The following is a 23,540-nucleotide window of genomic DNA, read 5'->3' on the forward strand; positions in this document are numbered from 1 at the left end:
ATCCCTGGAGGGGCGGGGCCTGCAGTGCTGGGTGCTGGCCAGCAGGGGGCGCTATTGGATCCCTGGAGGGGCGGGGCCTGCAGTGCTCGGTGTTGGCCAGCAGGGGGCACTGTTGGATCTCTAAGGGGCGGGGCCTGCAGTGCTCGGTATTGGCCAGCAGGGGGCGCTGTTGGATCCCTGGAGGGGCGGGGCCTGCAGTGCTCGGTGTTGGCCAGCAGGGGGCGCTGTTGGGCCCCAGATCGCAGCAAAAGCCAAAAATGGAGATTTTCCCCCCCCAGGACGGGAAGGGGAAAAGGGGAAAGAAGGGCGGTTTCTTTCCCACTAAACTCACGCTGTCTGTGCCTGGCTGTGGTCAGGACTCCCCTTTTTTCGTCCGTGAGCACAAAACTCTCCGATGGAATCTGAGCAGATTGGGGCTGGAGACAGAGCAGCGTGCAGGCAAACGAGGCCGGAGAGCAGCCAGATGACCAGGTCGAGAGCAAAACGGCCTCAGAGCTTTTTCCCACACACACACCCCTTGCCTCCGTTAAGGCAGAAAGTGAAGTGCCACTTTCCAAGGAGAGGAGGGGAGAAAAAACTCCCCATGCTCCCCCCCCCAGCCCCAGAGAGAGCTGTCAGGCTGGAATGTAGTTCTGCCAGCCAGCTCCTTTGGGTAGGTAATCACCCAAGGCAGAAAGAAAATTCCCGTTCGGTTTTTTAGAACAAGTAAACCCATTACACTGGGGAACAAATCCCCCAGTGTATTTCTCCCATCTCTACACTGTCATCTCCTTTGAACACCAGGCTGGGCAGGGATTCTTACTGTCATTGGATCTCTGTGAACACAAACGGAGCTGTCCTTGGGGGCTGAATGACTGCAAGGCTCATAAGTGAACACAGCAGTGAGGACTTGTGCTCCACATCCCAGCAGCTGTGCCACAGGGAACTGTGTTACTGGTAAATTTCCTTGAATCTGGCGCAGTGCTACAGCAGAGCCCATTCATCCTGGGTTTGATCCTACTAATCATCCTACTAACTGTCATCCTGGTTTTGCACCTACTAATTTTCTTCTCATCGAAACCCCCTTTCCATACTTGTTGGGTTTAACAGCCTTTGCAACACCTTGCAAAGTACAGTGACACAAAAGAGCTGGTTAATATTCAAGGATCACTTCCATCAAGCTCAAGAGAGTTTCATCCTAAAAAGCAGGAAATCAGGCAGAAATTCCAGGAGGCCTACATGGATGGCTTGACAAGGAGCTTGTTGTTCAAACACAAAAAGGAAGCTTACAGAGAGTGGACGCAAAGAAAGAAAACAGAAATGTTATCTGGGCATGCAGGGATGAAATTGGTAAAGCCAAAGCCCAAATGGAACTGAATCAGGCCAGTGATGTCAGAGACAACAGGAAGGACTTCTTTAAGTCTGTAGGTGACAAAAGGAAAAGCAGGGAAAATGTGGGCCCATCTCTCAACAAGATGGGGCAGCTTGTTCCACAGGAGAGGAAAAAAGCAGAAATACTGAATGTCTTCTTTGCCTATGTCTTTCCTGGCTTTTCCTAACCTTCAGGGATCAGGACAACTGTCTCTAGGAAACCCTGTTCCAGAACAGGCCTTGGACTAGAGCACCTTAGTCCTTCCGTGATTCTGTGCAGAGGGTGAGCAGTGGCCACCAGCAGAGCAGGGCCATACCCACAGTGCAGCCTGTGCCAAAGCACACACAGCATAGAGGGGCTCCTCCGCCAGAACCAACGGCAGTCGCCATCAAGACTCCAGGATGTGTCCTCGTTTTCTTCTGTTCCCCCTGCTGGCTTTGCTTCTCCCATTCCCCCATCCCAAGGCTGTCCCCTCTTCTTCCCTCTGCTTGCCTTTGGGACAGGTGGGGACCTGTCCAACTTTGGCAGAAAGGGCTTGGCCGCCACAACTGTCCCGACATTTGAGGAGAACTGCTGCGTTTGGTGACAGAATTGGAGCTCTTTGGGCCTAGGTGGGAGGGATGAGGAGAGTCATATTTTTGAAGGCGTCTTAAGGCTTTCTTCCCGGGCCGGGAGTTAAGACTTCTCTCTCTGCCCTTGCTCTGAGTGCAAATCAGTCCAGCAGACATCTTCAAGGCTGAAAGAGAAGCCAGGCCTGAAGGCTGAAGAGCTGTCCTCTGCTCCCTTCAGCTCTGCTCACAGCTGCATCTTCAGCCTGTCCCAGAGGCCAGGCAAATGTGTGCCTTCCTCCGGGAAGGCTTGAAGCACAGTGGTGTTAAGATCATGGCCTCCAGGTGAGCTATTGCTGCTACTCAGTTGCCAGACTCTTGCAGTGCTTTCGAGCCCTCCTCTTTGTGTTCTGGGCAGAGATAGTGGGTTCCTGGTAAAGGCAAATCCCTGATCCTGTCCTGCCCTGCTGTGTGTCCCTCTGCCTGTGTGGTGTTGTCTGGTGGGAGGAGCAGAGCAGAAATTCACTGTTGGCATCTGGCAAAGCAGCAGGAGAGAGCAATTGTGAGGGGGAGAGGGGGTGAGGTGTCTGCTCTTCAAGAGGGACAAGACAAAGGAGTTGGGGAATTGTCCTGGAACTCTGGCCTGGCAGGCTTGGAGCGCTGGGTGGGCATTTCTTGAGAGCTGTGGTGGCCCCACTTCCTCCTGAGCCTCATTTGATGGCAGTGTGTCCAGAGGCAGCCCGGCTCCAGGCTGAAGCAAAAAGCCAGAGCGGGTGATGCGGGAGCTGCTCCAGCGCCTACCGCAGCCTGCAGCCCGGTGGGAGCGTCCCGGGCCCTGCCCCGGGGCGCCCTGAGGCGGGGCAGTGCCCACTCCCGCCGGCCGCCCTCACAAGGCCCAGGCCGCCTCCTTCCCACAAGGCCCAGCAGGGCCGCCCTCACACCTGCCCCGCCCTGCCCTGTCCCACCCGGCCCCACCCTGCCCCGTGGCCTCTGTCACACCCCACGCTGACGTGCTGAGCCTTCCACCAGCCATTGTGACGCCACAGGCGCCAGTCGGGCACGGCTTTGTTGGTGCCCGCAGCCGGCGCTCAGAGCTGCTGGAGCCTCTCGGGGAGCAGCAGCACATCCCGCTCGGGGAGCATTGCGCGCCTGCATCGCCGTCTTGGCAGCTGCAGGCCACGACCACTGCGCAGGGCGACCTCGTCTGCCTTGTGCTTCATACCCTCTGCCCGTCCTTCTTCTCGTCCCCTTTTGTCACCCTCCCCCTAAACCTCGCCCCGTCCCATTCCTCATCCCCACTTGGCTCCCGGCAGCCCGCCGGGGCCTTCTTGCCCTTCCTGCTGCTGGGAGCTCCAAGCAGGGCCATGCCGTGGCTTCTGAGCAAGAAGCGACGGCAGTCGCCCTCCAGCAGCCCCAGTGGGCAGCCCTGGGCTGCCACCAGCTCCAGCAGCGCCTCCCAGCTCCGGGAGCAGGGGCTGGGCAGGCTGCACCGCGCGGCCGCCCGCGGTGACCTGGGCTGGCTGAGGCGCTGGCGCTGGTACGTCAAGGTAGTCGGCATCGACAGGCCAGACCAGGAGATGCGGTGAGTTCTGGGCCACGCTGATGGCACACCTTGGCTGTTCCTGAGCCAAGCTGCAGTAGTCCTCGGCAGCCCTCTCTTAGGGACAAGGCTTGAAAAGTGACATTTGCCCTGTCAGCTGGGACAGGGAACTCTTGAGCTTTTCACTGCTCAGAGCTGCCGGCCGGGCTCCAGCGCTGCTGCAAACGCGTCTTGCCCACCTGCCCCTTGGCCGTGCTCTCTCTGCAGGGCTGTTCTGCAGCTGCTCAGCCCTCACCTGTTCTCTTCTGCCCTCTGGCTCATCAGGGCAGGGTTGCAGCAGCAGCAGCAGCAGCAGCAGCAGCAGCAGCAGCAGCAGAGTCCGGGCAGGGTCCCCAGGGTGCTGGGTACAGACACAGCTTGGGCTCGTCCTTTGTCTGTCTGGGTTAAGAGCATCTGTTTAATTTTTAGGACACCTCTGCATCTGGCTTCAGCCAATGGCCATGCAGATGTCGTCAGATATCTGCTAAGAAAGAACAGCCAGCCCAACCTCGCTGACAGCTTCAAGAGAACGGCCCTGATGAAGGTGTGTGCAATGCCTTCTGAGCTTGGAGGTGGGGCTTAGTGCTGGGGTGTTAAAGGGGAGGTGTCTGGCAGGATTCCTTGCAGGGCAGGGCCATAGAAACACGCCTATTGCAATGGGCAGGGCACAGCCTCTGTTAGCTGATCTTTGCAGATGGTCTTCTATGGCAGCACTCAGGAGCTGAGGGAGTTGTGAGAGAGGGGGATGGAAAAGTTGGAAGCCTTTCCCTTTTGGTGTGTTGTTGCCAGGCAGTCCAGCAGGAGCAGGAAGAATGTGTTGCTGTTCTGCTGGAACACGGTGCCGACCCCAATCTGGCAGACGCTGACGGCAACACTGCCCTTCACCTGGCTGTGCTCTCTAAAAACACAGCTGTAGCAGGGCTGTTACTGGAGCATCATGCCAACAGTGATGCTCAGAACCAGGTAACCTTGGCACGTGGCTAAAGCTGCTCTTTCCAAGAGCTGCAGAGCTTGTCTGTGTCTTTCTAATGGGGATTCTTTCTCCTTTTAGTGGGGATTTACCCCCTTGAAACTTGCAGCCTTGCAACAGCACGAGGAGATTCTGGAGTGCCTTGTGAACAAAGCAGCTGACAGGCCTGCTCAAGCCCAGGGGGAAAGGTGAGGGCTTTGTCAAAACAGCCCCCGGGTGTTCTGGGTAGTCTGCAAGTGTGACCCAGACGAGGGGCGTGGCAATGAGCTGGGCAAAAGAAGGAGCAGCCCCGTGGAAGCAGTTCCCCGTGGGACTGGTAAATGCAGGTCTGCCCTTGGCTGCTCTCGTACCTCAGGGGCTCTCGTCCTTTGCCCGCTGAGGTCTGCAAGAAAGCCTTGTCTGTGGTGCCCTCTCCCCACCCAGAGCCAGAGCCCCGGGGAAACTTGCCAGTAGCTCAGCAGCGTGGCTGCTCTGCAGGCCAGGGGGGGTTAAGGCACGGCAGAGTTGGGGCGTTCAGTGCTCTGAAGGGAAGCGTTGGGGGAAAGAGAAGCAACACTGTCCCAGGGGACACGAGGGGCTCCGAGCACAGAAGGAGAAAACTTCCTGCCATGGAGATGGTCAGGGGGTCGAAGGGCTTGCCCTGGGAGTTTATGCAGCCACATCAGGGGGGATTTTGAAGAGCAGTGCAAGGAGCCCTGAACAGCAAGGCCTGAGCTGGTAGCTGAGGCTGCTTTAGGGAGGCCCCTTGTAAGAGAAATTCTCCAGTGCTTCCATGGACTTGGCTTTGCTTTCCCGGAGCTTGTAGGAAAGGGCTGTTTTGGGAGCAAGCAGGGGAAAACTGATGCAGGGTCAGACACGTTTCTGATGAAATTTTGCATGCTTTAGGAGTGCTCTTGTGGTTCCTGGAAGCCATGGGGCTCACCTGGAGGAAGATAATCTGCGCTTGCAGGAGGAGCTGGACAGGGCTGGCGCGGAGGTATGGAAAGCCTGTCCCCACAGGGAGAAACCTGGGGGTGCCTGTTGCTTCCTATCCATCCTGAAAACGGACAAAACAGTGCTCAGTGTGTTCATTGGGGAGCAGAAGTGAAGCTTTGAAGGGACTTGAATGGAGTGCAGTTCTTTGTGTAGAGGGGATGCACACAGACATGCAGCACCTGAGTTCTTCAGCAGCAGCTGGCTCCTCTCTGGAGAAGCTCCCCTGACAACTGTGGATTCTTCCCGTGGTTTTACAGCTGCAGGAGGAGGAAGAAAAGCATCTTCAGTCTGAGCATTGTGTTCCTGACTTGAAGAGTGCCTTGGATGCCAAGAAAAGAGAGGCAATAACTTCCTCCCAGAAACTGCAGGACCTCCTGGAAGAAGACGCGCAAGAGTAAGAGAGGAACCCAGTGAAGCGAGGGGTCTGTGGCTTTGGGGATTGGGTGGAAACAGGGGGAGAGTCAGTGGGATTTTGAAGGACACTTCTGCTGTGGCTTCTGTTCCTTAGCACAGTTTGTCTGGCATTGGATTTTCTGGTCATAAGAGCTGTATTTCTTCTTAAGCTTTGCAAGTGAGAACAGCAGATTGGAAGGCACTGTCCAGCAGCCAAGCGAGAGCGTTGAAGCCCTTCCGAGAGCCCTGCAAGCCTCTGCCTCAGTAAGCTGGTCCTAAATTTGCCTTTTTGTGACTCTTGAGCCTAGTTGCCTATTTCTGTGGGGCAACTGTCAGATGAAGTTTTCCTGCAGAGCCTGGGGAGCTCAGTTTCTGCCTTCTCCTCAGCAGAGGCTGCTCAGAAAGCAGCCTGGTCCTTTCCCCAGCTGCTACAAAAGCCCTGAGGGTATTTGGTGTGCTGGACACTGGAGGAATTCTTAGATTCTAAATGAGGAGTTTCATCCTGAGCTCCAAGGGACCCAGAAGTATTGTTGCCAGAAGTGTCTCCCAAATTCTTAAGTAGGTGTAAAGTTTCTTCTTTCTGTCGGGGAATCTTTCAGGTGTTTTCTAGGCTCGTTTCCAGTAGATGATAAATACAGTTGCCATGGCCACCCCCTTGAGAGGTTTTCCCAGAATTCACTGCCTTTAGATCACGCTGAGTTTTCTTTTCTTTTATTTCTCTGTGCACAGGGTGGTGAACTTTCCCAGCAGCTGGACATGGAGCCTGGAACAGGCATGCAGCTCGAGGCCCTAAACCAGGCTTTGCAAGAAGAGCTGTCCACTCTGCTTGGGAAGTGTGAACAACTGGAGAAGAGCAAACGTCAGCTGCAAGAAGAGGTGACAAAACACCACCATCATTTGGAGACTTTGGTGCTGGATTGCAGCCAAAGAGAACAATGTACAGGAGAGGTGGCAGAAGGAGCTGACCAGGAAAGAAGTCCAAAGCTACAAGAGGTCAGCCTCGTTTTGCAAGTAAGTGAATTTCTCCCCAGTGTCCACAGGCTCTTCATTAGGAGCTTTGAAGCAGAGTGCTCATTTGGGCTTCTTTCCCACTGCAAAGAATTGTTTGCCCTGGTAGCTCCTGGGTTCTGCCTTGATTGCTGCTGGGAGTGAGGAGGCAGAGCCGCCTCTCTGAGTCAGGCTGGGCCCTTGAAAGTGGGTGTGTGCAATTTTGTGCTGGGCAGAGCTCTCTTTTTCTTGTGGTGGTTGAAGGTGCACTGTCTCCTTCAGGCACAGGCAGCCCACCAGGCCCCACTAGGACAAACTGGAGACATTCATTGTGAATCCATGAGAATCCAGTTGGAAGAAAGAATTAAAAATCTGGAAAGTGAATTGGAGAGGGTCAAAAACACCCAACAAGAGAGAGCTTCTCGTAAAGAAGCAACACAGGGAGGGATGGAAATGTACAAAGAGCTGTATGTGGAGGAAGTGAAAACCAGAAGATGCCTGGCCAAGAAACTGGAAAGGTAAGTCCTTGCTTGTTTGGAGTGGTAATAAGAGAGTCCTTTTTCTTCCTGCATTTTCCTTGGGAATCCATCTTCTCCATCTGGCCAGCATTATTGCCCTCCATTGGCCAACAGGGTCTGATGGAGTTGCCAAGACCCTCTCCTTGATATTTGAAAAGTCGTGGCAGTCAGGGGAAGTCCCAGGTGAGGGGAAAAAGGGAAACCCACTGTGCCCATCTTTGGAAGGGGTAGAAAGGAGGGCCCTGGGAACTGCCAACGTGTCAGCCTGCCCTCTGTGCCTGGGGAGGTGATGGAAAAGATCCTTCTAGAAGCTCTGTCAAGGCACATGGATGACAGGGAGGTGATTGGAAGCACCAGCACAGCTTCGCCAAGGGCAAGTGCTGCTTGACCAACCTGGTGGCCTTCTAAGATGGAGTGACTGCCTCAGTGGACAAGGGCTACCCATGTCATCTCCCTGTCATTCTGGGAAGCCTTTGACACAGTCCCCCACAACATCCTTCTCTCCAAAGTGGAGAGAGATGGATTGGATGTGTGGACTGTTAGATGGATAAGAAATTGGGTGAACAGTGCCATGCAGAGGTGGTGATCAATGGCTCAGAGTGCTGAGGGCCATCAGTGCCGAGTGGTGTCCCTGAGGGGTCTGGATTGGGCCCAGTGTTCTTTAATGTCTTCACTAATGATCCAGAGGAAGGGCTGGAGTGTGCCCTCAGCAAATTTGCAGCTGCCACCAAGCTGAGGGGTGTGGTTGACACAGGTGATGCCACCCAGAGGGCCCTGGACCAGCTGGAGAAGTGGGTCCATGGCAATCTGCTGATGGTTTACCAAGAGCCAGTGCAAGCTGCTGGCCGTGGCTCAGGGCAGCCCCTGTATCAGTGCAGGCTGGGGGATGAAGAGGGGCAGAGCAGCCCTGCCGAGAAGCCCTTGGGCTGGAGGAGAGGCCGGACATGAGCCGGCGATGTGCGCTCGCAGCCCAGAGAGCCAATTGTGTCCTGGGCTGCGTCCAAGGCAGCGTGGCCAGCGGGTGGAGGGAGGGCATTCTGCCTCTCTGCTCTGCCCTTGGGAGAGCCCAGCTGGAGGGTTGCATCCAGCTCTGGGCTCCTCAGCACAGCAAGGACCTCCAGCTGTTGGACTGAGTCCAGAGGAGGCCACCAAGGTGCTTGGAAAGATGGAGCACCTCTGCTAGGAGGAAAGGCTGGGACAATTGCAACCCTTCAGCCTGGAAAAGAGGAGGCCTTGGGGTGACCTAATTGTGGCCTTTTGGGGTGTGAAGGGAGCCCACAAGAAGGATGAAGAGAATGCATTTAAAAGAGCAGGTAGTGAGAGGACAAGGGGGAATAGCTTCAAACGGAAAGAGAATAGGTTTAGATTTGATCCTGGGAAGAAATTGGTTGCTGTGAGGGTGGTGAGGAACTGCAACCGGTTGCCCAGAGAAGCTGTGGATGCCCCTTGGCTGGAAGTGTTCAAGGCCGGGTTGGATGGGGTTGTGAACAAGCTGGTCTGGTGGAAGGTGTCCCTGCCCAGAGCAGGAGGCTTGGAACTGGATGATCTTTAATGTCCCTGCCAAGCCAAGCCATTCTAGGCTTGGATGCTGTCTGTGCTGTTTCTGTGAGACTGTGGGGGAAAGGCTGGTTCTTCCTGTGTTTCATGGTTTTCTTCACTGATTTGCTGTGCAGGCTGGAAAAGCTTCTGAGGACAGAGAGCAGGAAACTCCGGGTTAATGAAGAGAAAGGAAGTCAGTCCCAGCTGGAAGAAATGAAGAAGAGATATTCTGAAAAGGTCAAGGAAGTTGATAGATTCCAAAAAGAGGTGAGCTGTGCTCGGGGTGGGGCTCTTTGGTTGTGGTGTTCCTTCTTTTGAAAGCTGGGAGATGCTTTCCCTCTATTTCTTGTCATGTGGATGTTTTTATTCCCTTGGCTGCATTTTGGATGTGATGGGCTTTTCTTAATGCTCCTCCTGCTGTTCCAGTGGGAGATGACTCGAACTAATCCGGGGTAGTTCTCCTTCTGGGGAAAGATGCAAATGTTGAGGGCAAAGCAGTAGGTGTAAGGGCTGATGGAGGCCAGGCTGTCCTGCAGAGGAGGGGCAAGCCAGGAGTGGCAGCCAGCCTGGCAGGGTGCGTGAGCTCCCGGGCCAGGGAGCCGTCCCACAGGCCCTGAGCAAGAAGAGCAGAACAGGTCCCCTGAGAGTGAGCGGGGTCAGCCAAGAGTGCAGATCCCCCGGCTGGGCCTGAGGGATGGGCAGGTCTGCCGTCCTGGCAGGACATCACGTCCCTGGGCTGAGAGCAGTGGGGCCCAGCTCAGGCCTGGCTGCAGCTGGAGGGAGGCTGTGACAGCGTCCTCTGGGTGTGACAGATGAATTGCTGCCCTGGCAGAGAGGGGAGGAACAGCGCTGTCACTGGCAGGGCACCATCAGCCCCTGAGCCCTGTCTCAGGCACGAGCTGAGCAGGAGGCACTTGAGGTTTGGCTTTTCTCCACAGTGTTGTTGCTGCCCAGGGCCCAAGGAGGACAGGGGCCTCCCAGGGGAAAATCTGTCCCTTCTTGCTCACGGGGAGCTGTTTCAGCCCATCCTGTGGCGGGGAGCCAGAAGGGCTGTTCCAAGCAGTGCTTTTGAGGCTGCTGTGCCTGTGCAGCAGTGGCACAGAACCTCTCATCCCTTCTCCGCTCGTCACTCGGATCCGTTGCTAAAGCGGCGTCTGTCAGAGCCACGCTTGGGTTTGAAGGCATCCCTGTAGAATGGCTTCCTGCCTTTGCAGTCATTCCTTTGGAGTCCAGAAGCTTGGAGCATTTTTGCATGAGGAACTCCAAAAGGCTGGGAAGCTGAGGAATCCTATGGCAAATGATGGGAAAGCTGTTCTTGCTGGAAAAGAAAAGCCTGGTTGCACTTTGTGTCTAGTCCTGAGTCAACAGATGATGAATAAAGTCTCCCTGGGCACCCCCTTTTGAGGTTTTCCAGGAATTCACTGCCTTTACACCACGCTGAGTTCCTTTTTTTATTTTCTGTCTGCAGGTTGCTGAACTTTCCCAGCAGTTGGACAGGGAACGTGAACAGTGCACGCAGCTGGAGGCCAAAAATCAGGCTTTGCAAGAAGAGCTGTCTACCCTGCGTGGGGAGTGCGAGAACCTGGCCATGGACAAATGCCAGCTGCAAGAAGAGCTGGCAAAACTCCACCATCATTTGGAGACCAACGTGGTGGATCGCAGCCAACTCGAACAGTGTAAAAGAGAGGTGGAAGAACAAGCAGACCAGGAAATAAGACAAAAACTCCAAGAAGTCAATGAGTTTTTGCAAGTAAGTGAATTTCTCCCCAGTGTCCACAGGTGCTACGTAAACTTCTCTTGTGGCCATGGTGTTTGGGCTTTTTCTTTTGCTCCTGTGTTCTGTGGGTTAGCTTCTGTCTTTGCTGAAGGCAGTGGCAGAAGGCAATCTGGTTGGGCAGGAGTGCTGTCATGGGTGTGGAATGTGGCGGCAGGTCCCTGAATGCAAAGGCTGCCCAAGGCAGATTCCCACTTTGCAGTGCTTGGGGGGATCTCTGTGCGCTGCTCTGCTTCTCACTGCTCATCCTTGAATGGGTTTGGCAACTTGCAGCTGTCATGGCCAGACCTACAGGTGCTGCTTTGTCCTTGGAGGGGGTGAAAGTGCTCAGAAAAGGAGTCACTGAAATTCCAGGGATGGGAGGGAGGGGGTGGAGGTGGGAGGTGCTCTTCTTGTCTTTGAAGAATCCTTTTGGACATGCCCTGTCCTACAGACCCAGTGTCTCTTCATTAGGAGCTTTGAAGCAGAGTGCTCATTTGGGCTTCTTTCCCACTGCAAAGAATTGTTTGCCCTGGCAGCTCCTGGGTTCTGCCTTGGTTGCTGCTGGGAGTGAGGAGGCAGAGCCGCCTCTCTGAGTAAGGCTGGGCCCTTGAAAGTGGGTGTGTGCAATTTTGTGCTGGGCAGAGCTCTCTTTTTCTTGTGGTGGTTGAAGGTGCACTGTCTCCTTCAGGCACAGGCAGCCCACCAGGACACCTTAGAAGAAATCAGAAGCAGTCATGTGGAGTCACTGAAAAAACAGTTAGAAGACAGAATTAGAGATCTGGAACGTGCACTGGGAAGGACAAAAAGCAACCAAGCAGAAAGACCTTTTCAAAAGGAATCCACCCAGGCAGAAGTGGACAAGTACAAAGAGCTGTATCTGGTGGAAGCCCAAAGAAGAAAAAGCCTCACCAAGAAACTGGAAAGGTAAGTCCCTACTTTTTTGGACTGGTAAGAACAGACTCCTTTTTCCTCCTGCATTTTCCTTGGAAATCCCTTTTCTGCATCTGGCCAGCATCAGGTGTGACAGCAGAACGTGGCATCTTTGTGGGGAAAGTTCCTTCAGACCCTTCCCTTCCTCAGACCTGTCTTCCTTTCTCTTTAGAGTTCCAGCAGTAACCCCACAGCAGCACCACTCTGGCATTATTGGTGTCTTTTCAAGTTGAGGTTGTTTTAGCAGGCAGTCTTTTTGCCAGTCTCAACTCTCCTCATCCTGTGGGTGACAGAGAAGATGAATCTTGTGCCCTTTCCTGTTTGAATAAGGAGAGGCCTCTGGGAGAAGAGAGTTGGATTCTGTGAATCCAAAATAAGGCGGCTCTTTCTTGGCTTCTGTTTTGGCAGCGGGTCTGAGGGTTGAGCTTTCCTTGAGAAGGCCAGGGTGGCCCAGAGTTCTTCTGGAGGTGCCACTGGCTGCTCCTTGCACTTGGTGTGATTTCTTAGAAACAGGCCCTGTGAACAAGCTCAGATCAAAGGATGTGCTGGTTTTGGACGCTCTTCATGCCCTTGGCTTTTAGAAGTCGAGTAGTAGCCAAGGCTGTGGAGGGTAACTTTGCGAAAGCCTTCCTGCCAAAGATGACTCTGTGTGTGCTTGTGAATGTTTCAGAGCTACTGAGAGACTTGCAGAGGCCAACACCAAGCTCTTTTTGGAGCGCCACAGAAGCAGATCTGTGGTCACAAGCAGCGCTGTCAGCGGAGTTCTGGCTGCAAGTCCACTTCTGGATTCACCTGGCCTGGGACATGTTGGCCTCAGTTTGGGACTGAGCAGAAGTCTGGCTCTCAGAACACCACCCAGACACCTGTGGTAAAGCCCAAGACTTCTGCTCATCAGGTTGGTACAGATTTTCCAGAGTGGTCAAAGGCCCAAAAAGGTTGAAATGGAAGCAATGAGCTGTGGAACTCCATTCTTTTCCAAGAGAAACTGTGGGCAAGAGCTCTGTGGCACAGGAACCTCCCACCTAAGTTCTACCCTAAATTTACACGTAGTAATCTTCTGTAGTCTGTGGGGTTTGGCAGGAAGCCAACTCCAACCGGCTACAGATGGTTTTGGTGTCAGAAGTGGGATTGTTTTGGTTCATTTGGTTTTGTTGTGGGAACATTGTCTGGGAAAGCTGCCAAGAGCAGGTTTGTTTTGTAAACATCCCCCATTGTTTTGGGACACTCCTGGGAGAGCTGCCAAGAAGGATTTTGTTTATCTAAACATAGCTTTGTTTAGGAAGAAGGAGAAAGAAAAATAATAACAATGGCCTTTTTACTAATTTTTTTCCTGATTCTTGCTGGTTTTGTGCCTGTCCTAGGACATCCTGTGAGGGACCGTTCAGATGGATGGAACGAATTGCTTCCTTTCCTTAATTTCGACATCCATGGCCTAGTAGCCAGTTTCCTTGATGGTGGCCTTCAAGGTTTGGTAGCAAAGACTCCAAGATCAGCTCTAACCCATCCCTACATTGCTCAGTGACAATGATCCTAGTGGTGAGGGCAGCGAAAATGCTACTTAAAATTGGAGAGGTGGTGCTGCATTGGTCCCCTTGTTGTACGAAAGGAATCGCTGGAGCTTTGGGGACAAGAAGTGCCAACGGCCACGACAACTGTACACAGGCAACAGTATCGGAGGAACCGAGATGCTGTGACCCCCATCCATCCATCCAGTACATCCATGACATCATTGTGTGGGGGGACACAGCAGAAGAAGTTTTCGAGAAAGGACAGAAGATCATCCAGATTCTCCTCGAGGCTGGTTTTGCCATCAAGAAGAGTAAGGTCAAGGGCCCTGCCCAAGAGATCCAGTTCCTAGGGCTGAAATGGCAAATGGACGACACCAGATACCAACAGACGTCCTCCACAAGATTGTAGCAATGGCTCCACCCACAAACAAGAAAGAAACCCAAGCTTTTCTGGGAGCCATTGGCTTCTGGAGGATGCACATCCCAGAGTACAGCCAGATGGTGAGCCCTCTTTACTTTGTGCCCCGTAAAAAGAACAATTTCCAGTGGGGTCCTGAACAACAACAAGCTTTCAGGCAGATCAAGCAAGAGATTGCACATGCCGTGGCTCTTGGAGCTGTCAGGACAGGACCAGAGGTAAAGAATGTGCTCTACTCTGCAGCTGGAGATAAAGGTCCCTCCTGGAGCCTCTGGCCAAAGGTGCCTGGTGAGACGTGAGGGCGACCACTGGGTTTCTGGAGCCGAAGCCACAGAGGTTCTGAGGCCAATTCCACCCCTGTGGAGAAGGAAATCTTAGCAGCCTATGAAGGCATACGAGCAGCTGCAGAGGTAATTGGTCCCAAAGCACAGCTCTTCTTGGCACCCCAGATGGGACCCCAGCATGCAAAGTGTAACTAGATAAGGGAAAAAGGGGGTAGGGTTTATCCATTTTAGGGAAAGGGTGGCCAAAAAGGAAATACTGCAATGCAGCAAACTTTGGCCAATCGGGGAGCGGGGTCTAAGGATACAGACATCAAGGGGATTTTTCATCAAACAATTTCAGGGGACAAACAAGGGAAAAACTACAGTAAATGTTTAGACACAACCGTAAAACTCGAAAGGCTTTGGGTCTGAACTTCTTGACAACTTCATCCAGGGCTTTCATCCTCTGGAGGGTCACACATTTCTTGTTGTCTTCTCCAGCTTTCAGATTCAGCAATGTCCTCACTCCCGACAGACCAGGGTCCCCTTTCCAGAGTAATGGAGGAGCACCGTGATTTTTTAATCCAAAATTCCCGGATTGGAATGAAATGCTCTGGAAAGGCTCTGGAAATCATTGGGTGTTCACAGTGAGTCTCTGGTTTCCCATCCCCTGCTTCAGATGTGAAAACATGTTCCTTGCAGTCGGAATGTAAACTCATCAGCTCCAATAAACTTGAGCACTATATCCCATCATCCAGATCATCAATGAAGATGTTCACCAGGAATTGCTGATCACTGGCCTCCAGCTGGATGTTGCACTCCTGATCACCACCCCAGCCAGCAGATTTCAACCAGCCTGCTGTCTGCTCATCCAGCCCATACTTCATGGGCTTCTCTGTGAGGGAGCCCTGTCTGTGTCCACTAGTACACACATTCATTTGGATTTTAAACAATCAAACAGAAGTGATTGTTTTAACAGCAGAATTATTTTTCAAAGGGAAATAGAAGGGTAAGAGTTTTTAATTTTAATGATCATGTTTTACATGGTACTAATTGACCTCTAGTAGAAATGAGAGAGCACCTTAAGAGACAAATCTACATTCTCTATTTATGCCTCTGAATTACAGGTATGGCTTTGATGGAATGAGTGCCTTCAAGCTCCTCTGGCAGGCACTGTTTGAAAACTATTTGGGTGATTTTTGATAAGAAATGAAAGATACAACGGCAGGAAGCCATTCAGCCATCCCTGACAAGGGAGGTCCACTGTCAATTGCTGGGAGGGCCCCCACCTGTTTCTTTTAATGGTGCTCCCAAATCCCACCCCTTGGGCCTCCCATCCCATCCTTTTTGGTCCCCTCAGGCATCTCCTCCCCAGCATCTGCTCTGTGTCCTACCCAGGGTCCCCAAATATCCTCCCATTAATCATTCCCAAAGCTTTTCTTTCCATCCTTCTCCTCAGACCTTTGCCTTTCACCCAGGCCACTGCCCTGGTACCTCCCAAGTCCATTCCTTGCCTCACTCTCCACTCCCAACCAGCTCCCAGTGCCCTCGTTTTTGTTCTCCTCCATCATCCTCCTCCTGTCCCCACCAAGCCTCTCCCTTGCAGTCCCCACATCCCTACACTTGAATTCCTTTCCCCTCCCCTGCATCCCACACAGGGCCCCTTCAACACCCCAATCCCAGTCCCGTGGGCTCCCCAGTTCCCCCCAGTTCAGCATCTTTGGGTCCCCCCCAGCCTCCTCCCCCCCTCCCTGCAGGCCCTGAATTCCCCTGGCTCTCCTTGTCTCCATCCCCACCCTGGGCCCTGCAGGCACAGGGGTTGGAGGTGAAACTGGGTGCAGTGGGAGCAGGGGGAGCAGAAGGGATTTTCCCCCTCAGACGGGGGCAGCCCTGGGCTGGGGGGCTGGGGACACCCGTGTCCCTCCCCCAGCCCCACAGGGGCCAATCCTGCTTAAACCTTTGCTCTCCTTGCCCAGGCACTCTTGGCAGGAACCCAAAATGATCTGTGGGATGTGAGTGGGCCGGGGGGACTGGGGGGCATCCAGTCTGGGAACTGGGGGACACTTTGGGCCCCCCATCCCTCACCTGGCACCGGGGACATCCCAGTGACCAGCCAGGGCTCCTGGGCTCTCTCCAGGTGGATTTAGTGGACGTTGGGATCCTGAAGATGGCTCAGGTGGGTACCAGGAGTTCTGCCTGAGTCGGGTCCTCCCCTCACAAAGCCATGACACTTCTGGCCATCCCAGTCTGCCCCAGTATACCCCAGTGCACCTTCCCCAAGGATCCCATTTCTTCCCCCAGGCTCCCAATACATCCCACTGCACCCAGTGTGTCTCTGAGCCTGTCTTTGTCCCCAGCCCCCTGTGTTGGAGAAGGTGGTGGGTCCTGTTGGTGAGAAAGGCGTGGCTGCATCCCTGGATGGCTGAGGTGAGCAGTGCCTGCAGGGAGAGGGGTCAGGACAAGGCCCCTCTCATGTTGCAGTGGACTTTGGGGGTGATGTTTGGGGCTCTGTCTTTCAGGCCTGGTGGTGACACCCGTGCCCTGTCCCCCTCCAGTGGCATGAGGAGATGATCATCCCTGGAAGAACCCCCTGATTTCCCTCAGAGCCCAGGGGCATTTCCCCTGAATGATCAATAAATCCCTTCAGCAAAGCTACTCTGCTTGATCTTGTGTGTGTTCCCAACTTCATGTGTGTGTTCCCATCTCCATGGGTGTGTTCCCATCTCCATGTGTGTGTTCCCATCTCTCTGTGTGTGTTCCCAACTCCATGGGTGTGTTCCCATCTCCATGGGTGTGTTCCCATCTCCATGGGTGTGTTCCCATCTCCGTGCCTGCATTCCCATGTCCATGTCCCCTCCTTCTCCAGCCCCTGCACACCCGGTGCCTCTCTGGCCGCTCCCCTGCCATGAGCAGAGAGGCTCAGGGGGCTCCTGGGGGTCTCTGCACACGAGATCCCCTTCACCCCCTCCATGTGCATCCTGAGCAGTGCAGGTTGGGGCATCGTGGAATGTCCCTGCTGGGGGCTGGGACAGGCAGGGGGCACACAGGGCAGCCCCTGGAGCACCTGGATCTCCCCTGTGCTCTGGGAGGGATGGGAAAGGGGATCAAAGGAGCCAGCAGGTGTCAAATGCCCCCAGATCTCAAGGGCCAGGCTCGGGGCTGAAGGGATGGAGAGCAGCCCTGCATCCAAGGCCATGGGGATAGTGGGGGATGAAAAGCAGGATGGGAGCCAGCAATGGGAGCTCACAGCCCACAACCCCCCCGTGTCCTGGGCTCATCCCACAGCGTGGGCAGCAGGGGAGGGGGGTTCTGCCCCTCTGCTCTGCTCAGCTGAGACCCCCCTGCAGTGCTGCCTCCAGCTCTGGGGCTGCCTCAGGGTGTGGTTTTCTGTTGAGGAGGAAAAGGCAGGACTGAGTCAGGTCAGACTCTATTGGCAAAATGTGTCTCTCTTTTTAGGAAGACCTCTCTGCATCCCCCTCCCCTGAGCTCTGGGTTTTGCTGGCTGATGGGGGCTTTGAGAGCAGGGACCCTGTGACAGGCTCCCGAGGAATCCTCCTTGCTGTGAGAGGCAGCTCGGAACACGGGGTGATCCGAGATTAAATGTGCCTGTGACACATCAAAGCGTTTCCAGCCCTGCTGTTCACAGTTTGCCCAACTGCAGAGCAGAGCTGAGGGGATTTGCTGTAGTTTTGTAACAGTTTCACTTGGCACATTTCAGAGTGAATTTGGATGGCTGAAATCCCTGACATTTCTGATGTTCTCCAAGTGAAATCTCGTGGGTCCTGGGAGGCAAAGGGATGGTCTCAGTGCAGAGAGAAGAACTACGCTGGCCATCACTCCTGTTCTCAGCCGCCCCTCGCTGGCAGCTTGGAGCTGAGGGAGGATCACACTAAGGAGCTCCTTTAAAAAGAGACAGGGCCTTTCTGGGAGCAGAGGAATCTGGGCTCAAAGGGCAGATTGACAGACTCCTTGTCTTTTCTCAGGGTGCCTGATTAGGATCTCCTCTTTCTTCTCCCAGACTGCTGCACAGAGGGATCATTGCAGCTGCCCAGAGAATTTTTATGGCTCTTACCATCGAGGTGTCCTCTCCATGGGGATCCCAGACAGCACAGAGATACTATGGCAGAGCTGTGCCCTTCTGGAGGACACCCTGCAGGACACCCAGGGAAGCAGCTGAATGTCCTGAAGTTGCCTGGAGGGCACTTGGGCATTTTGCTCCCACAGACACATCCCCACAGCAGCACGCAAAGGGTTTGTGTCTGGACAGGAACCTGCCACCCCAAAGCCCCTGCACTGCCTGAGAAAAGCCAATGGTGAGAAGAAGAACAGCCCAGACAACAGGGGATGGCAGGGAAATGCCACAATGCGGCTGCCAAGGGAGGAGGGACACACAGAGAGAGATGGAAATGGGGGCCTTGTCCTTGCCTGGGCTCTGGCTGCTGCAGGGCAATGCACAGCCCAGGGGCCATGGCCTGAGGGCACAGGCTCTGCTTAGGCTGGGAAAGGAGCCCAGGGAGGAGCTGCTCAGGGAAGGGGTCTGTGCCACAGGGACAGCAGGGAGGGGCCCACATCCCCCTGCCCAGCACTTGTGGCAGCAGCTCCCTGTCCCTGCCTACCTGTCTCTGGGTGAGGAGCTGTTCCTGCCAGCAGCCCCTCCCTGTGCCCAGCTCAGCTCCCTGCCAGTGCTGCCAGAGCCATGCCCAGCCCAGTGCCCAGGGGCAGCTCTGCCTGGGCAGGGGCTGCAGAGCAGATCCCAGACCCTGCGGTGGCTGGGAAGGGGGAGGTGTTCTGGGGGGATGTGCTTCCTGAGAAGGGCCCCTGGAAATGGCAGGAGGTGGAGCTGAAGCTGTGAGGAGCCCTGACCCTGCAGCTGAAGGGCCCTGCCCAGCCCTGCCCTGCCCTGAGGGGTCACTCCTTCCACCCACCCCTTCTCCCCCAGCCCCGTGGCAGCTCCTTGGCCGGGCTGAGAGCTGACCCTGGCAGGCAGCAGAGTCCCTGCCCCAGCACACAGAGCCCTGGGGGCAGGACCCTGCTCTGCCCCACAGCCCTGGGCACCCCTGGCTGCACCCCCACCTTCCCACCCCACAGCCAGCCCTGGCACAGGGAACCTTCTTGCCCTGGGCCTCTGAGGGGGCAGCAGCAAGTCCTGCTCTGCAGCAGCTTCTCCTGCTGCACCCCAGCAAATCCAGCAGAGCCATCCTGGCAGCTCCTGCCACTGCTGCCATTTGGCAGCTGGGAGAGGCACTTACAGGAACTCATCTGCACTGCTCTGCAGCCAGAGCCTGATCATGGCAAAGGGCTGGGAAGGTTCCTCCCCTGAGCAGCTCTGCCCTGTCCTCCCACCCCAGGATCTCTTGAACCTCCTGCTCCCTTCTCCTGTCTGCCCTTGCTGCCTGCAGCTCCTGCCCTGCTCTGCCATATGGCCACTTCCCCTGCACTGCAGCAACTGGGAGAGTCCTGCTGAAAGATCCTAGAAGCTGTGGGATGTGGCAGCTTTAGGAGATGCCTTCAGGAAGGGAAGTTGAACTTTCCTGCAGCCAGAGAAATAATCATTCAAATCCCGTGAAGGTTTCTCCCACAGTGAGAGCTCAGTCCCCTCCCAGCCCAGGCTGCCTCTCATCTCTCTGCCTTCTCTCCTGTGCCCTGGGTGCTGCAGGCAGTGCCCTCAGCCCTGCTGGGCTGTGCAGAGGAGCTGCTCCTGGGCAGAGCTTGCCAGGAGCTCCCTGTGTGCCAGGAGCCCGGCCCAGCTCAGCAGCACAGCAACAGCCCCAGGCAGCACTTCTGCCCTTCAGGGATCCCTCCAAGTGTCCCTGGGGCTCCAGGGGACCCTGCTGGCACACAGCTGAAGGAAATAATGATGTTCCTTCTCTCAGCTGGGCACAGACACTTCTTTCAGCAGGGTCATTTCTCCAAACAGACACTGAGTTAAGTTCAAGAGTCCCCTTTTCATGTCCCATCATTAGACAGGAAACCCAGACAGTGCCCAGGAGGGATCTCCTTCACCCCCACTGAGGGAAGGGACTCAGCTGAGTCAACAGAGGTGTCTCCTTGTGGCTCTGCAGACCTGGGGCCAGAAGGACACTCAGCTCCCTCCACAGCCCCCATGGGGTGGGATTCCTCCCGCCCCAGTTCAGGGGGCCCAAAACAGGCACCTGCAGGTGACTCCTGTTGGGGCAGATGACACTGCAGAGATAAGAAATTATCTTAGCCAGAAACCATGGAATTTAAAGACAGACAAGAAAAGCTTGTTTACATATACCACCTGATATTTTTATACTATCTTTTAATTAAGCAGACTTGCTGTCTCCACGAAAATCCTTTTACCACCTTGTTTACCCCATCTCCTGTTGTAATTGTGATAAAGAAATATCTGTTTATCTGTTTGAAGAAAAATATCTCCCTGCGCTTCCTGGACCCTCAACCTCAAATGTGAATACAATGTATGTCCCCCCTTCCCTGAACCCTGTATATAGCTAGAGTTGTGTCAAATTCAGCTTTGTAACCACAAAGTGGATCGTGCAATTATTTAAAATGTCTTAGACTCCTTGTCCCACCTCCCGTGGGAATGAATGAAGACCAAAGCCAGGAGTGACCTGCTGGGACACAAAGCCCTGGTCACTTCTGAGGGGCCAGAGGTGACCGAGATTCCTGCTGGGAACTGCAGGCTGCAATGGAGCAGTTCCTAGGCACAGGGCAGCAGCTGTGGGATCTTCTTGGAGGCTGCTGGGACATTGCTTTGGCCAACTTCAGTGGCAGAAGGGGCCCACATGTAGGACAGGGGAACCTGTCACTGTTCCTCCTGTCCAGGGCAGCCCACAGAGGTGCTCAGCTGAGCAAATGCAGGGAGGGAGGTCTCTCTCCTGTTCTTTATCAGGGTATTTTCTACACATCCTTAGAGTACAATGGCAGTTGTCTCCTGGACATCCCTTCCTTGCTGAACATAATTCAGGGCAGCTGAACCTGAATTTCGTACCCAAAGAGGGGCCTGTAGTGCCAGGGGAGGTGCCAGGGCTCTGCAGCACAAGTGCAGCAGCTGCCATGGACAGCACAGGGCCTGTGCAGGGACCCCGTCCCCATTCCCAGCAGTTGTGGGACAGGCACCACCCAGGGCTCCTCAGACACATTGGGGGCCTTTGGGGCAGGGAGTGAATCCCAGCCCTGCAGGGACATAAGGTCTGGCCCTTCTCTATCCAGCTGGTGCTGGGCAGTTCCTGAATACAAAGCTGTGGTGGTTTGGGCTGGGCCTTCCTTGGTGACCAGTTTGTAACCAAGGAAGGGCCCAGATTTACCCAGTATTCCCTACGATTTTTACGTAAACCAGATTATAAGAAGAAAGGAGGAGAGGCCTTGGCTCTTTTCTTCCAGCTTTGGAGGTGCAGGTTCCCTGCTGTTGATCTGCCGTGTTGGGGAGCGAGGCCTGGTTGGGCCTTGCCGACCTTGGCAGACGGAGGTTGCCGGCGATCGTTCCGGAGCGACTCTCGGTTGTCCCAGGAGAGTAGTGAGCTATTTTCTTTGCTAACTCTTTTAGTTGTTAGATATTGTGTCACTAATTGGGATATCTATATATTTTATTTTAGTTTTGTTCCTTTTTTCCCTTCCCCCTTCTCTTTCCCTTGTGAAATTGTATATTTTAATTGTGTATAAGTGTAAATATATTTATATATCTCACTTTGGTTGTCTCTCTCTCGTTTCTTAGGTTCTTTTTCTCCCTCTTCTCCCTGAGGTGTGGGGGGGGGGGACACTTCTGGTGGTAAGGTTTGGAGACTTGTCAGGGAGCCGGCTTCAAACCATATCAAAAGCACATCCCAGCAGGGTCTCCACTCCTGTGCATTCCCTTTTTGTGTGGTTTAACCCCAGTGAGCAGCCAAGTGCCGCAGAACTGCTCCCTCAGTCCCCCGACCTCCCCCTGCACTGACAGGGGGAGGAGAATCAAGAAAAGGCAAAACCTGTGGGTTAAGAAAAATGTAATAACTGAAACAAAGTAAAGTATGAAAATAATAATAAGTGTAGTAACTGTAATAATAACTGTATTGAAAAGGGAGACAAAAGAAAGAGAGAGAAGAATAAAACCCCAGAGGAACAAGTGATGCTCAACATGATTGCTCACACACACTGCCCAGTGCCCCACACCCCAAGCAGTGATCTGCCCCTCCTGCACAACCCCTCCTCATGTATCCACTGGGAATGATGCTCTGTGGTGTGGAATATCCCTTTGGAATATCCAGGTCGGCTGTCCTGGCCCTGCTCCCTCCCAGCTTCTTGTGCACCTGGCAGAGCACAGGAAGCTGGAAAGTCCTTGATTAGGGTAAGCACAACCAAACCATCAGTGTGTGATCAACATCGTTCTCTCATGGAATCCAAACCACAGCCCTGCACCAGCTACTAGGAAGAAAATTAACTCTCTACTTAGGAAGAAAATTAACTCTATCTCAGCATTAATCTGTAGTTAATCTATAGGAAGATTAACTCTATCTCCTAGGAAGAACAGCCAAGACAAGGCTGGTGTCCACCCCTTATTCCACACCATTTACACCATGTCAGATCCCACACTTTCCAATACATTCCACCATCACCTTTCCTATCATTTGATATAAACCCACAGATCTCATTGCTTAGTCTATGAAAGTCTGTTGAGTTCATTTAGTCCAGGATTTTAGGCTCCATCTGCCAAAATACTCTTTCAGGGCAGGAAAAATGCTGTCTACTGTTGGATTGTTGCCTGTTGCAGCCAGTTCTTGTTCCATCACGGCTGTGCTTGTCTGGTCTCCTGCAAGCTCATTGTTCATTTCTCTCAGTGATTTTCACTGTAATACCCCTGACACGGCAAAGAGTGGCCACAGCAGTGAGAATGCAGTGTTAGAGAGTTACCACCATAATACACCTGAATTCCTTGGCTGTTCTCACCCAAAATCCAGTCCCTTCAAGGCACACACTGGATTTCCCATCTTTCCCTCCTTCCCCACCAAGTGCATCCGTGTCCTTGAGCAACGTGAATCCCACGGGTGCACTTCCCTTTGCCTGAAGCAGGAATAACCCAGACTGTCTTCTCAGCATGTTTTTAATGTGCACTACAGGAACTTTATCCCTTTCTATGGCACGTAAAAACTTGGATTGGACAGGGCCAGCCCGATTGGCACATCCCCCAGTGCTGAGTGACCAGGTGGCCTTTGCTAAATGTGCATCCCAATGTTGGCAGGATCCAGCACCCACTGCATCATTCCATCTTTCCTGGTGCATGGCAGGTGTGGTGGTTTTAGCAGCATCAGGAAATTAAAATTCACATAAGTCACTCCCTTTCTCACGCCCCTTCCGGTGAGGGAGGGACAAAAAATGAGAGACTCTGGGTGGAGATAACAATTCACTAAAAGCACAGAGCAATGGAATGACACGCACAGTCACAACAGCAATATCACCAGCAAAAGTATCCAGAAAGAGAAGGTGTTTCACTCCCAAAAGGGGGTCACCAGCGGGCACACAGACAAGAAGTTGGGTGCTCCCCAAGTGACGTGTCCGTGCGGTGCCCCCGGACAAAGGCAATGCTGTGGGGGAGCTCCCAAGGGTAACGTGTCCAACCCCTCAGCCCAACAACAAGGAGAACCAAGGACAAGCCAAGCCCCGGGAGCTGGGTCGTCCCGGCCGTGTGGCACAGCCGCTCCCTGGGCTCAGTCCCGCGCTGGCTCCTCTCTTCTCCTCCCAACCCGCGGGCTGAGGGGGCTGAGGCTGCCCCCCAACCGCCCCGTCCTGCTCAGGGCTTTGGTTCAGCACCACGGCCCGTCGTGGTTTCCCCTTTCAGCACCAAAGGTCC

At 54.1% G+C, this 23,540-nt stretch overlaps 1 protein-coding gene and 1 long non-coding RNA gene across 2 annotated transcripts; both read left to right on the plus strand.

Annotated features, from left to right (window-relative positions):
* Positions 1 to 2,886: 2,886 nt before the first annotated feature.
* On the plus strand, positions 2,887 to 15,462 carry LOC114004077 (ankyrin repeat domain-containing protein 26-like). Its single transcript, XM_039377974.1, has 18 exons — positions 2,887 to 3,481; positions 3,908 to 4,022; positions 4,268 to 4,441; positions 4,530 to 4,636; positions 5,334 to 5,424; positions 5,681 to 5,817; positions 5,987 to 6,080; positions 6,546 to 6,827; positions 7,086 to 7,321; positions 8,995 to 9,127; positions 10,329 to 10,610; positions 11,305 to 11,540; positions 12,217 to 12,441; positions 12,908 to 13,555; positions 13,716 to 13,882; positions 14,237 to 14,382; positions 14,494 to 14,744; positions 14,863 to 15,462. The coding sequence occupies exons 1-13, from the start codon at positions 3,264 to 3,266 to the stop codon at positions 12,416 to 12,418; spliced, it is 2,307 nt and encodes a 768-aa protein (XP_039233908.1). The 5' UTR covers positions 2,887 to 3,263; the 3' UTR covers positions 12,419 to 12,441; positions 12,908 to 13,555; positions 13,716 to 13,882; positions 14,237 to 14,382; positions 14,494 to 14,744; positions 14,863 to 15,462.
* A 143-nt stretch (positions 15,463 to 15,605) lies between these two features.
* LOC114004076 lies at positions 15,606 to 16,400 on the plus strand. The gene is made up of 3 exons (XR_005562273.1): positions 15,606 to 15,911; positions 16,037 to 16,162; positions 16,255 to 16,400. It is a non-coding gene; the product is annotated as an uncharacterized LOC114004076 (long non-coding RNA).
* The last annotated feature ends 7,140 nt before the right edge of the window (positions 16,401 to 23,540 follow it).

The sequence above is a fragment of the Pipra filicauda genome, unplaced genomic scaffold, assembly GCF_003945595.2.
Source record: "Pipra filicauda isolate LSUMZ 115617 unplaced genomic scaffold, ASM394559v2 scaffold986_size68913_pilon, whole genome shotgun sequence".
Lineage (NCBI taxonomy): Eukaryota > Metazoa > Chordata > Aves > Passeriformes > Pipridae > Pipra > Pipra filicauda.

Bases quoted from the DNA above. Each gene is read 5' to 3' on its own strand.
- LOC114004077 (XM_039377974.1), top strand. From the start codon at position 3,264: ATGCCGTGGCTTCTGAGCAAGAAGCGACGGCAGTCGCCCTCCAGCAGC. The intron at 4,023-4,267 runs GTGTGTGCAATG...TGTTGTTGCCAG, and splicing joins AGAGAACGGCCCTGATGAAG to GCAGTCCAGCAGGAGCAGGA. The intron at 4,442-4,529 runs GTAACCTTGGCA...TTCTCCTTTTAG, and splicing joins ACAGTGATGCTCAGAACCAG to TGGGGATTTACCCCCTTGAA.